Source organism: Passer montanus, unplaced genomic scaffold, assembly GCF_014805655.1.
Source record: "Passer montanus isolate IOZ18808 unplaced genomic scaffold, ASM1480565v1 scaffold54, whole genome shotgun sequence".
In the NCBI taxonomy this organism is placed as follows: Eukaryota; Metazoa; Chordata; class Aves; order Passeriformes; family Passeridae; genus Passer; species Passer montanus.
The window spans coordinates 5,915,024-5,930,129 of record NW_024370374.1 but is presented as its reverse complement, the minus strand read 5'-3'; the positions used below and the strand labels follow the sequence as shown (position 1 = coordinate 5,930,129).

Genomic DNA, 15,106 nt, shown 5'->3' with positions numbered 1-15,106 from the left:
ACACTGCAAAACTTTACAAAGCACATTTGGTGACTCAGAAAAAACCCAAACTACTGCAGATTTGTAGGAATTCCTTTTATTACTCAACCTGTTTGTCAGCTTTAATATTACCCTGCTGAAGTTTTGGAAACTGAAGCCTTGCAGATGCACAGGGCACACATAGGCAGACATGCACACGTGGCATGCACACCAACAATTATCAGGTAATATCTTAGCTAGAAATGGGCCTGTGACTTTAATGATATTTTCTCCTCTGTACGTTAAGTCAATGACCTATTTAAATATGTTGGCAGCAATTTATATGCCTTGTGACTTTATATTCCACAAAGAAATACTGTGTTTTGTGTTATTTACATTAAAAAGACATACAATGTAAAACTTCACCTTTGTTAAAAATCACTTTATCCTAAGTATTTAAATTATTTCACGCTTTCAAAAGGCACAATTATGTATCTAATGAGAACTTCCATTCAGTGTTACTCATAATACAAAAAGGGAAAGAATGTTTGAGACATCAATGATAATATTTTAAATATGTTGGCATAGGAAAGTAGATGCCTTTTTTCTTCACTAAACTGACAGTTCAGTTCTGAAACTTTATTTTGAAAAGATTTAAAAAGGATTTGTGTCTTTAGAAATAAAAAATATAACAGGCATATCTAAAAAATATAGAAGAGAAAACCTGATTGTTACTACTAATGAAATAGCTGATGACAAAATAGTAGTCTTTTTGATTTTGATCACAAAAAATAAACTGGTAGTGACAGGATATGATGGATAGATTTGACATCCTGGCAAATCACTGTCATTGATTCAATTATTCTAATTCAGAATAAAAGCTGTATACAGTATGTGTTTATGCTACAGTGGAGTTTTTTAAGTGATTGACATTCATCATATTAGTTAGACAGTTTTAAAAGCTATGTCTTTGTTTTACACAGCGTTGTCAAGAAAAAAATAAAGTAGAACCTGGATTGCAGAGGGAAAAAAAAAAAAGCAAACCACTTTCCCAAGTCTTGGTTTTCCAAACCCATCAAAATATGTTACCATTATTGCATCCTATTAACACGTTCTTTGAAGACTCAATTTCACTCCAGCCATGTAATACACTATTATAAAGACTAAATTTTGAAACTGTAATGCAATGTTACAGCTGGGTGGCTTAGAAGTTCTACAGAGAAGAAGATATTACCTTTCAAAATGGAAGTCAGCCTCAGAAGAAAGAATGCAAACCACTTTAATTTCCAGGTCAGCTTTGCTTCCCTGTTCCTTTGTTTGATGAGAGAGACACAGGGAAACGTGCAGAAGAGTTAGGAGTTCACAAATTGTGTATCTGAGGGTACAAAAGGCTGAATTACTTGTGTATTCTGCCCTGCTTTAGACCAGCTTGCTGTGATATCCTTCCCCCAGCTCCAGTGCACTCTTCTGGTTTCCCAGCATTAATGTAGCTGTCGGTTTGAATTTCCATCTTGAATTATGTCTGTTGACATAATTTCATAGTGCTGACTTCAATTGTTTAGGATTACTGTTTTGAACTACATAAGGAAATCAATTCTTTCCTCTCTGGTTAGGAAATTCCGTTCAAGTGCATTTTAATGCATGTAGTAAGCCACAAGGCAAAGTAATTATCTATAATATATTCTGATTTAAACACCCCCCCATCCTCAATTACTGGCCTATTAGAATAAAAACTATCTTATATATTACAAATTTGTTATAACATATTTCATAAAATGAGGTAGGGATTTCCTGAAATTTAAGAATGGTGTTTCCATTACAGAAATGAATGTTTTTAAAAATGTGCAGTTTTGCTGTTTGAATAACACATGACAACGAATTGCTTAGTTCCATTCCTTTATTTCAATAAACCCATTATTGATACAAAATATTATATGCAAGTATATAAAAAATCTTTTGGGAAAAACATCCCTTTATTTTTAATGTAAAAAAAAAAAAGAAAGGGTAATTGCAATTTTTTGTATTTTAAGTAAAGGAACAAAATACTACCTGTTTCCAGTGGAGCAGAACAATGGCAGGACTCAACAGAAAAGCAAAACCCAAACAAGACCAAATTTAGTACAGAGAAAGAGAACAGACACAAAAAAAAAAAAAGAAGAAGAAGAAAAAAAGAAAAAAAAGAAGGCATCATATGACAACACGTATTTTTAAAGACTGCTGGGTCAAATCATTAAGAAAAATATTTATATAAGTCATTAACACTCCTAATGAGAGTGTCAGCTGAATGTGAGTGAAGCTGCTAAGCAGAAATCACTAGAAGTCCAGGTGCTTCTCGCCGATGGCCATGGCGCCACATCCTGAGCTCAGCAGTTTGGCGGATCCTGCCAGATCCTGTTTGCTCGCGCGGCTCACTGTGTCTGACAAGTCTGGAGGCAAATGCAGCCGCTGTGGCAGGAGGTTTTCAGGAGGGGAGAGAGAGGGAGAGAGGGAGAAAAATATGGAGAAAAAAAAAAAGATGAATTCGTTTTGCACGGCGCATTTCGAAATGCTGTCTTCTCCCTGACTGATCTGTGTTTACTCGCACAAATAAAGCACTTCCCTGACACTCTTCTAGAGAGAAAAAGACTTATCAGCCTTAATATTCTTCTCATGTTCTAAATACTTATATTTTGAAAACCTCAACACAACAGGAATGATATAAAGAATTCTTATTTGACATATTAAAGGCACAACGTTTTAAATTTTGTTACTGCTTTCTTGACCGTGCGTCACAATTTCTGTAAGGATCAGGTTCGTGTTTTCAATATATTTGATTCTGTAAATTGGAATAGAATTTTCCTTATGAAAATTTTCTAAACAAAAAAAAAAATTGTATAATTTTTGTATAAGATACAACTTTTGTATTAAATACCTTGCTCAAGGTATTTAATTATATCTACGGGCATTTTCCCTTTAAAAACCAGTGTCTCCTCTGCATGTCAACCTCTACATCCAATTACTTGATTTCTACAGCACTACGGTGTAAGTAGAGTTTTATTTTAAATATGCACACAGGGTGACAAGAGTCTGAAAATAAATTAGATTGATGGTCAAAAGATGCAGAGGGCTCACCCTGGCTGCACATTATTCTGCTACACGTTTCCTCCTCAAATTCTACTGATGGTGGCTAATAAAACCAAGCAGTGACAGTAGTTGCATTTGTAGAAGGCAATCATACATGTTAATCAAAGCCTGCCCTCCCCAGTGAGTTGTAGGAACATTAAATGCAGTTTACAGAAGGGGAAACAGACCGAGGTTACATGGCTGCCCACAAGCACATGGTCCTTGTACAATAAATCTTATTTTCCAACTATGGCAAAAATATTTCCACCTTCCCTCTGAGGGAGACATATAAAAGACATGACATTACCATTTAGCTTTTGTAAAGTAAGGTGAAAATTAATGTAAAACTGAGGCTTTTCTTGCTTAATGACTGGCTTCCTTTTGGACCCAAGCTGGGTAAGATGAGACAGTTGAGCATCTTCTGCACAGTGCAATAATTTATGAAACTGGTACCATGGAAGGAGCATATTTCTTGAAAGATTTAGTAGGCAAAGGCTAAACTGGGTGGTTCCTTTAAAATGCACACACTCCTAAAGGGAACAGGAGAACAGCAGTGGCTGCAAAACTGAATTAGGAGGCTCTGTGAGCTATCCTCCTACTCATCTTTTGCTACATTTTTGCTTTTATCACACCTAAACACTGCTTCCTTTTCCTCAATACTTTTGTAACTTCTGCACCATAACAATTCAATTAAAAAGCATAGGAAATCTTTGAATTTTCAGTGAGCTGCCTGCAGAATTCTTGCTGGCTCTGAGGCTGTGCAGCTGGGTGTAACTTGAGAGATGCTCCCAAAGGCTTCCCACCATTGGCCACTCCTGGCTGTGGGCAGCACGGGCAGAAGAACTGTGCTGTTATTTTCTCCAAGGCAAGGAAATGCATCAAGAAATGCATGAGGAGCAGGAAAGCCTGTGTCCAGGGCGAGATGCCATAGCCCAGTGCTGGAATAGGACAGAGGTGTGTATTTATTGACAGCATCTTGCCTGTGAAGCACAACCCACGCACCTGTCCTGTATTTGCGTGGTTCCCAGATGAAGGAAGGAATGATGAATCTGACTCCATGTTCTCAAAAGGCTAATTTATTATTTTATGATGCTAAATTATATTAAAGAATACTAAACTAAACTGTAATAAAGAATACAGAAAGGATACTTACAGAAGGATAAAAGATACTAATGAAAACTGGTGACTCTCTCCAGAGTCCTACACAGCTTGGCCCTGATTGGTCATTAAGTCAAAACAATTCACATGAACCCAATGAAACAATCACCTGTGGGTAAACAATCTCCAAACACATTCCAAAGCAGCAAAACGCAGGAGAAGCAAATGAGATACTAACTAAACTAAACTGTAATAAAGAATACAGAAAGGATACTTACAGAAGGATAAAAGATACTAATGAAAACTGGTGACTCTCTCCAGAGTCCTACACAGCTTGGCCCTGATTGGTCATTAAGTCAAAACAATTCACATGAACCCAATGAAACAATCACCTGTGGGTAAACAATCTCCAAACACATTCCAAAGCAGCAAAACGCAGGAGAAGGAAATGAGATACTGATAGTTTTCATTTTCTCTGAGGCTTCTCAGCTTCCCAGGAGAAGAATACTGGGCAAGGGGATTTTTCCAGAAAATATGACTGTGACACACCTGTAAACACCACACAGTGAGTGCAGCTCTGAATTTCAGCTGCATTAAACCAGGGCTGTGGCAGAGAATCCTGCACCCACTGCTCTGCCCTTACTCCAAGGCAGGTTAAGCCTGGCTCTGGCTGTGGCTGATGATGCCTCATTTTTGCCTCAACACATCACACACAGGGCACCAGCCTTTCTCCTCTGGCTGCTGAGCAAAAGGTCTGCTGGGAAGAGTCAAGGTATGACTAGGGTGGTGTGGGAGGGGATGTAAGCACTGAAAAGCAGAGAAGGAGAAGCTGGGAAGTACAGGGGGGCACTTGGCAGATCCCTCAATCTCATTTTCTTCCTGAAAAAGTGCACAGTACTTTGCTGTGGGCATGGGGGTGTGGGAGGTGGAGAGACAAGTGAATGAATCCCACCTTCTCCCGCTCCCTGCTGGCATCTCTGTCATGAGGAGCAAACAGAACCAAGACCCAGCAAACTCATCTCACTCAGAGATTAAATATCCCTGACTAAATATCACAGCCAGGGAACCACTGCAAACCCTGCCACACCGCCCTGGGCTTCAAAGTGTGGTCAGAAAACAAACAAAAAAATCTTTCATGTCAATGCTGTGTTCATTTGCTAATATTTATTACAAAATAAAGATGTCATTTTAGAATATATACAACTATATTTTAAATATAAGTAAATATATATATTACAATATATACTACTATAACAGTATATATATATAATATAAATATACTTTAAAATATATAGTACTATAATAGTGTATATATATAACATTATTATAATAGATATGATAGATATAATTATATATATAATCATATATATCCTTTCAGAATATATACTACTATAGTGTGTATATATAATTATATATATAATAATATATATCCTTTCAGAATATATACTATTTTTTATATATATATATACACATATATATATATATATATATATATATATACTTTAAAAATATATGCTACTATAATGCTGTCTATTTACACACCACCCTGGACTTTAAACTGTGGTCAGAAAACAAACAACATCTTTTATGTCAACACTGCGTTCCTTTCCTAATATTTATTCTAAAAGAAATATTTTAGAATATATATTAATATATTTTAAATATAAATAAAGATATACTTTCAGAATATATAGTAGTAGATAATAGTATATATACTATAATAGCATATATAAAAACATATATATATTTTTAGAATATGTACTACTATAATACTGTCTATTTCAGAAAATAGAAGAATGTCTAAAATTTGCCAAGATTTAGATGGGAAAAGTAAAAAAGTCAAGATCCTTAGACTGGATGTTGGAAGTGAGATAGGCTTTTACAGATGTATTATTTTTGATACAGAATTTCATTATACAGGCCTTACACTCACCTTCCCCATCTTCTTCAGTGAGGAGGATGCACAGTGCTCATTTAGTGACTGGCCATTCCTTAGTGACTGGCTAGCCAGTATTGTATTTTCTTGTCACTGTTTACTCTGAGCTTTGCTGACATATTTATTGTGCACTATTCAAACCTTGCTCTGAAGACAGAATGGCTTTTCAATAGCACATGTCGGTATATAGCACTTGAATGCTCCACAAATACCAACTGTGTTATTTTCCTAATATTCTTGGGAGAGAAGGCAGGAAAGTTACCTCCATTTCAGAGGCAGGGAATTGAGGCACATCAAACACACGGCAAAAGGTGTCTCCTAATCTCAGACACAGAATCTCAGGCAGTTAGGAGCTGCTTTTCCAGAATGTTTAGCGTTTTACAGAATTTCACATGTGCAAATGCTAACTTCATTTGCAACTGGGTGCTTAGAATTCCTTCAAGAATCCCCAAGTCAGGCACTTAGAAAGCAAGAGACACAAAATAAAAGTATTGAAACAAAAGTGCTGTTTTGAAGCAACATGTCCACACAGAAGTTCAGTGGCATTAGCAGAGACACACACCACACCTTCTATGTTTAATTATGAGACCATGCCTCCTGCAAGCCTTTCCTCTACAATCCATCCCTCTACAATCCCAACTTTCAAACATTATAAAAAATTGCTGGTTCTCCAGGAAGCACATTTCACTGCATATACCACATTCATCCTTAGACGAGACCTATTCTGAACAACAAACCACACCAGAGTCCTTTGAAAGCAGCTGAATATTATCCTGTCATTAAGATCAGAATCATTGGACACACACATGTTCCTTCCCTGCACAGGTATTTCAAAATATCATTCCTTATATCTTCTGTGTGGACAAGTTTTATGCGGGGAGTTTGGTTTTTTTTTGGTGTGCCCATATACAGGGCTGAAAATAATCCTAATAAATACATTAACACCTTTTAAAAATATTCTAAATGTTAAGCCACAAAGAGGAAATTCATGGCATGGCACTATACAGACATCTATAGGTTAAGGAACTGGCCTTTAATTTTGGTACCAATAAGGACATTTTGGTCACTTGAGCTAAGGCAGTAAGAGATGGTATGAACAGGCTGTGATCTTCCTGGAACACCAGCACCACATTTTCACAGATATTTGCTGGCCACAGAGAAACAATCACATTTAAAGCCCCAGTTAAACACAAAATGTTTTCTGGTGGACAGACTTCTCTGCTATTTCTGAGGCTCTGTCCTCCATCCCTTTCTAGCTCTCTTTCTCTGATCAGCCTGGCAAGAATCAGGATGATTTTGCTCACATTGGCAACCCCAGTCCTTGCCCAGGCCTTCCATCCCACAACTGCTTTTCATGCCAAAAATGTCCCTTCTCTGGTAATCTGCAGTCCCCAGTCTCATCTTTCTGCACCAAAGCTCTTCATTCCTGCCCCTGGCATTCCTGCATTTCTCCTGCCTCTGTTTCCACCCTGCTCCTGTTCCTAAATCCTCAGTTCAAACTCAGCACCAGGCTCCCCTTCCTTGCCTCCCTTGCTCTCACAAACACCATCTGTGTTATTTCCCTAATATTGTTGTGAGAGAAGGCAGCAAAGTTACCTCCATGTCAGAGGCAGGGAATCGAGGCACATCAAACACACGACAAAAGGTATCTCTTAATCTCAGACACAGAATCCCAGGCAGTTAGGACTTGCTTTTCCAGAATGTTTGTTTGTTCTCCTTCTCCTCACCTTTTCTGGATGTGTCCTCCTTTCCCCTGCTGGCACTGCTTCCCATTCCTGCTTCCTGCCCCTCTCCCCAGTCCACACTGTGGACACACTCCCCTGCTCCTAAAAGCAGGTAAACACCTGGAGAAGAGTCAATTTTAATGCACTGAGTGTGCCAAACAGGTGGGTTTTCACAAGACAGCAAAAACCCATCCACGGCACAAATGCTAGACATAAAATTAGTTTAAATAATTTAACATTCTCACTAAAATATTCCAGAACCACAAAACTTTCTGTAGCCGAGAGCAAGCTGGCAGGGCAACTGTATTTTAAGGCAAAATGGCCATAATGTGGCAAAAGTAAATGTGCAAGTGAAAATAGGATCCTATAATCACCCTCCTTGGGATAACTTAGAAATATATCAGTTGAAGGTAAAGTTTATCAGTGAAATAGTAGGGTATTTACCAGTTTATCAAAGGAAAGTAAAGTTCATCAGTGAAATACTAGGGTATTTATCAGTTTACCAAAGGAAAGTAAAGTTTATCAGTGTTTATCAAAGGAAAGTAAAGTTTATCAGTGGAATACTAGGGTATTTATCCGTTTCTCAAAGGAAAGTAAAGTTTATCAATGAAATACTAGGGTATTTACCAGTTTATCAAAGGAAAGTAAAGTTTATCAGTAAAATATTAGGGTATTTATAGTTTATCAAAGGAAAGTTTATCAGTGTTTATCAAAGGAAAGTAAAGTTTATCAGTGAAATACTAAGGTATTTATCAGTGTTTATCAAAGGAAGGTAAAGTTTATCAATGAAATACTAAGGTATTTATCACTTTGTCAAAGGAAAGTAAAGTTTATCAATTAAATACTAAGGTATTTATCAGTTTATCAAAGGAAGGTAAAGTTTATCAGTGAAATACTAGGGAATGCTGGAGTAAACTCCCTCTGTGCAAACGTAATTGTGTATCTGCATCATTACAGTGTGTTTAATTACATGATCACAATATCTTAAACTCAGGATCTACAGAATCAGACTCCTAATTTTCATTCAGTGGCTGAAGAAAAAGGCAGTGATGGAGCAGGGCAGAGCCGGGAAGGGGCTTGGTGGGAGTTTGGAGCTGTTTTGGGCACTCAGGAAGGCTTTGCAGGGTAGGAACAATTCCACTGAAGCCAGCTAAGCACACAGCTTTAGGGCATGCATTACCAAAGGAAAACAGTTTAGACAAAACTTATTGCATACTTTGTGTCTGCTCCTCCCTCTGCCTGAAGAAAACTTCTAATTACTTTATTTGTTCTCAGCTGGGGGAAAAAAAACCCAGGCAGAAGTGGAAGATTAGATGATGGAAAAGGACAGCTCAGAAGGAACACAGAGCAATCAGTGAGTCCAGTCCCAGCACAGGGGAGCAAATACTCACTGATGGTTTTCTAGGATGCAAAGATCTACATACAGGAGCTTTCAGTGGGCTGCTACTTTTGGTTTACATATTAAATAAATATTATTTATTAGTTATTTTAAAATAATTATTTAAATTATTTATTAAAGAAATATTTATTAAATAATAGTTTTGTAACTAAAGAATTAATTTGATTAGAATAATTGTATTTTTAACATTCTTTAGGAAATAATATATATTTTTAATTTATTTAAAATAATCCTGCTATACAAAAATACTAGCAAGTGGTTTTGCCAGTGTCTCTTACTCTATCAAGGGGATTGTTTTAGAGAGGGCTACAAAAATCACATATTCTGTAAAATGCTTTAAACAACGAAGAATACCACCATTTTTTAGCAACAATGTGATAAGCAGACAAATGTGTATTGGCAGAAATCTGAACCCCAAGTAATTCTGTACATTAGTTCAAAATATATTTTCATACCTATTTTAAGTGTCATACTGTAGCAAAAAACCCCCAAACATAATAACATGAGTGTTGCAAAATCACTGAATCTCATTAAAAACGAGGTGATAGTTTGTCCTTCATTTGATTCATATTAATTTCACTGAAGCCAACCTTGTGACTCTGTTAACAGTTACACAAAGAGCTTTAACAGCTGGGCCCAAACTTCCCAAAAATCTTTACAATTCATTTATTTGGATCTTTGGCCAAGAAAAAAAAAAGGCAAAAAAAAGAAAAAAGAAGCTTATTAGTCTAGTATGGCTGCAGCCCTGCCTTGGGGCAGGGAGATGGGTTAATGACCTCTCCAGATCCCTTCTACTTCCATTTGCTACAAGTCCATGAAGACTGAAGTCACCAAAGCTGAAGGGATTTGGTTCAGGGGGAAGAGGGGGGGTGGGGAGAAGAATTTTAGGAATGCTGGGAAAATGAAAGATGCAGACTCTTAGTTGGGGAGCTTTATGTCCCACTTGCTTCTCTTTGAAGCAGAACTCTCCCCATCCCCAAAAGCCCCCACAAGACAGATGCTCTGCATGATGTTTTCCACTTCATGTCCATTTATTATCACCTAACTTTTAATTACCAGTAGTAATTTCTACCTTTGGGCTTAATGTAAACACAAAGATGTGCAGGTACAAGACTAAATTTCTTCTAAAGAGAAAGGTTTTTCTCAAATATTTGACGTGGAAGTTACTACAAGTTTTGGGTTCTTCTCTTACTAAGCTCACAAGTTGAGGGGCACCAGATATCTGTATTCTGATGAAATTAATTCTCTTTTATAGGACATGTGGTCTACTGGAGTGACATATCACTTATACTGGCATAACTTCGTAATTATTTACATACCAAAACATTGCAATGAAAATATACAAGAATATTATTCCTGCCACACAGTAACACAACTTCTGAGTTCATATAAATTCACTTCTCAATGGCTAAGCATTAAGCACTTGGCCACTGAAGACATTAACAGCTCTCTCAGCAAGGAACAGAAAAGCCATTCCAACTGGCCTAGGCCTGTGTCAGGCAGAAATCATGTGGCTGCTGTCAAATCTGGCTCACAAATAATGATGGGGTCTCACAAACTACAACATCTAGCTTGTGGAGAGAATGGAGCCAAGCTATTCTCTCATAGCTGCATTTCAGTCTCACACAAACTCTTCTTAAACCATTCACTATGAATATTTTAGGTTCATGTTACATTTTGCTCAGTATTTTAACAAATTCAGGAGATAAAACAGTTGGTAACTATTTTCTATACAATGGACATGAGCTCAGCTTCTTCTTGTTCTGCTATATTCATTAGCACTACATCACCATTTTCAGATCATAGGAATAGATACATTTTCTAAACTGGTCTTAAAGAACAAAAGACTTGACTTTTAAAAAGAGCATTCTAAAATTTTCTACATTTCAGGTAACTGTGATGGATTTATGAGAAATTACAACCATATCAGTTCAGATCATAGGAATAGATACATTTTCTAAACTGGTCTTAAAGAACAAAAGACTTGACTTTTAATGAGAAATTACAACCATATCAACTCATGTTAAAATGATCACATCTAGCATAGGCAAGTCCTATTTATTTATTTTTTTAAAGCCATCGTGGTGTTAACTATTGCTAACACCAGGTGTTGAGAGAAGGCTTCCAGTAAGAATAACTGAGAAATAAACTTCTACCTGCATAAGTCTGTCTGCTGAAGGACAGATAACACCACTGAGAATACCTGAACACAATTCTAAAGCTCTTATTTTCCACCACTTAGAGAATGTAAAATAACACCAGGGCTGCTCTCACTTTCACTTCATCTGCAGAACAGTGATGTTTTATTGTGGGTTTCCAATAGCACAAGCAAATTATTTAAACAGTATTTTTAAGGACATGCAGCAAAATTAAAAACCATTAATAAACCTACTTCCTTTAATGATAGATTTTGCAAAAATCCTTTTAACATTCCAGAACACTGAGCTTTCCAGTGTGTCTGCTTTACAGAAGGGATGTGATAATATCCAGGAGAATTAAATTCAAACCCTGCTGATTTGTTTGGATGTGCCACGTGGTACTGTTTCTGTTTTCTGACCAGAAATCTGGATTCCTGAGTCTGAATTTAAAGCTTGGTTTTATAACACTGGCTGTCATTCAGAGATACCTGCTTGTACCAGTAGACTTCAATTCTGCACACGTTTGTGTGAAAATGCATCCCTGGGGTATTTTGGGTGGCTGAAGAAGTTCCAGTTCCAGACTGAGTAGAGATGGGTGGGTTCATGGATGTGCAGCTCCAGTCATTATTTTCAGTGTCAGGAAAGGAAAGTACAGACAATTGTCCAAACAAACCCATTCCAAAGAAAAATTCCAACAGGTGGATTTGTTGCCTGTGAAGGGACTCAGGTGGAAGATAAAAATACAGACCCTTTACCTTCTAGCTGAAGTCTCTGGGTAATGAAAAAGCTCCCTGTCTTATAAAAAGGGTTGGATCCATCAGTAATGGTTATAGGCTGCCCAAGGACTGCAGGTGTTCAACCTCCTGTCTGATCCAAAATTCAGAGAAACCCAGATTGCGGTAATCTCACAAGCAGAACTGGGCTAAATACTTACACTATTAGTAATACTAATACAGCTTTTAGCAGGCACAAATGGAAAGAATGTCCATGTCTGGAAGAGTTTATGGTCTGAATACACAAAATGGGTAAAAAGGAAAACAACAAAATATCAAGGCAGAAGGAAAAATGTCATGATATAAAAATACTGCATTAATGCTTTATTAAAGGGTTTTTCCCCCTCTAACTAAAAAAGTAATGTTCAGAAAGGTGAGTGAAAGAGAACAGCCATAGGGAAAGAAATTAAGTAACAAATGGCTGAAGAAAAGATGGGAGTGATGAAAGGGAAAGATGGAGGCCAGGAGTTCATATAATCTAGTTCTATAATCTATAATATAATCTAGGCATGAGATTGAGAATATATTGTTGAGATTGGAATATATTGTCTAAATCCTGAAAGGAAATACTGTTCTAAATTCAAGCAGCAGTTCATGAGTCTGATGCTATCAAGGGCATTTCTGCTGTGGATCTGCTCTTTTTGCTGGAGATCTCCTCCCTGAGCTTACGTAAGAGCAGTGTGGGCCCCGTGATGCAAGCCTGGGTAATTCCAGGGCTCTCAGGACAGCCCGGGTGGATGCTGATGTTCATGTCACATTCTCTTCCCTGATGGATTCATTCAACCTAATTGCAGCTGTCTACAAGTCAGCCACGCAGCCTAAGCCACATTTTAAATCAGGGTGGGATGAATCCTCCTTGGCCATATCTGCTGATTATTCAGGAAACCTGAGCGACTCCCTTATAAGAGGTCAAGGGGAGGAATTCAGGCCTACAACTCCGTGAAGCTTCTCATTGAATCAGTGCCTGCAGTGTGTCTGCTCCTTCTCTGAATGGCATTGCAGCACGCCACGGAGCACAGATTTCCTGTCACACCACAGATGGTTCACTGGAAATGTTCCAGAGCTGCTGGTGATGCCCACGATGCTCTACAACAACTTGAGTCTCTCTACTGGGAAGCTTGAGGAGTGTTGGAGGCACTTTTTTTTTTTGTTTGTGTGTGCAAACAAAAGCTGTGGATGTGGGGAGGAGGGAGAAACAGCATTCAGAGCAGAAGCATCTGTTCCAGGATTACAGTGTTACTGTCACCCTTGAAAATCTCAGCTAAATTGAAAACCTCAACAAATATTTGAGTTTGCATCCAAAACTATCTAAAGTTCACTGTAATTTGCCAGGCTTCTGTCTCAGCTCCTGTCACGTTTCAGAAAACTCATTAACACCCTCCTTTAAAAGCCACTACTGAGGGTGTGCAACTGCACTGAATAACTGATCAAATGTATCCTGCCTCTTGATAAAATCATCCAGTTCACAGAAACTCTTCACAGAAAGGTTCTGCTCCAGGACAGCTAACCCACACTGGCAAGTCTCCATTCCAAGAGCACTTCAGTGATGGTTTGCCAACTCAAAAAGTAAATGTTAGCTGGGGAGGGGTGGGGGGTTTATTGTTTTATAGCAGGAACAGCCCTGCGCTGTGTATTTACTTTCTAAAGTCAGCTGGAATTAGAAACTTTCCCGTGCTAGGCAGCTCAGCAGGGCTGGGAAGCATTTCTGGGCGTTCAGACCTGGAGCACAGGCAGCCCACGGGAGGATTCCCTGCCCCTGCTCCCTCCTCCAGACACAGGGCTGGCTCCTCAGCTTGGTGCAGGAACATATTGCACGACCAGAACACAACAATTATCACATTTGTAAAGCTTCAGGGATAGGAACAATTTAATAGCTTTTTGAAGCAGGCTAATTTTCTGGAGCTTCTTATCCTTTTTTTTTTTTTTTAATATTTTTTATGGTTTTGCTTTTCATGCATGGACAAGCTCTTCTTTGCTACAGGTATTTTTTTGGGTCTGCTTTGCAGGATTGTTATGAGTGGAGGAACACAAATTATTCAACCACCTTAAAACAGTGAGAGAGAAGTGAAAAAGGGCTGTGTAAGTGCACACTACTGCTACTAAGCTCTGTTTTAAAAGCAAGTATCATTTAGATAGATAAATGTATTGCTGGTTTATAACATTCTGCACATTTACAAACAGATAACCAGTTTATTTTTGCAGCTTTTCATAAGCTAGAAACTTCAGCTCTCTAGTGGCAAATGCCACGGGGAGACACTTCATGCTAAGGCAAAAAGCAGACCAGAAGAGGAAAAACAAAAAGGTATTTCTACTGTCATGAATCCTGTTCAGTTCCTGTAACTCCCAGGTAAGGATGCAGACATTACATAATTCATATTCTAATATCTCTGCAGCACTAATCCCCTGTGACTCACTTTAAAACTCCAGGTAACAAAGCCTTTTGTAATGTTACTTCCAAATAACCTTTGGACTTCAGAAACCCCTGAAGTGTAATTTAATCTCTGTAATATTGGCTCAACCCGTTTTTGCTACGAAAACTCATATTTTTATTCAGTGATTGATATTACTTATTGAAAGGAGAGAAAAATTGCAAGCAGTCATTCTGCGCACCCTTTGGAAAACTCGTGCTTTTAAGGAACTTTAAATGCAGAATGAGAAGGGGAAAGGTTAAAAGACAGGTCACACTAATTTCTTTTTAAACAACTCTGTTTCAGACAGTAGGTCTCAGTGTGAATGAAAATAAATATATTAAATATGAATGACAGAAACTGGTATCACATTAAATGCAAGACTTCTGTGATTAATTTTGATTAAAATAAACATTGTTATTTATCGGAAAGTTAGGGAGAGGGTTGAACATTTGAGCAGATTCCTACACCAAAAATGTGTTTGGTAAAGAAGCTATATGTCAAATTATAGCTATTTGCTTTCAGCTTTCAGTTATTTTGTTTTGTACTTTTCATGTGTCAGTATTTTTT

At 37.7% G+C, this 15,106-nt stretch overlaps 1 protein-coding gene across 1 annotated transcript in view; it reads right to left on the bottom strand.

The window, feature by feature from the left end:
* Positions 1 to 1,841: 1,841 nt before the first annotated feature.
* Positions 1,842 to 15,106, bottom strand: part of ELP4 (elongator acetyltransferase complex subunit 4) — a 135,206-nt gene continuing 121,941 nt past the window's right edge. The window contains exon 11 of the mRNA XM_039724972.1: positions 1,842 to 2,403. Coding sequence (XP_039580906.1) covers positions 2,272 to 2,403 — 132 coding nt within the window. The 3' untranslated portion in view covers positions 1,842 to 2,271. The remainder of the gene's footprint in view (positions 2,404 to 15,106) is intronic.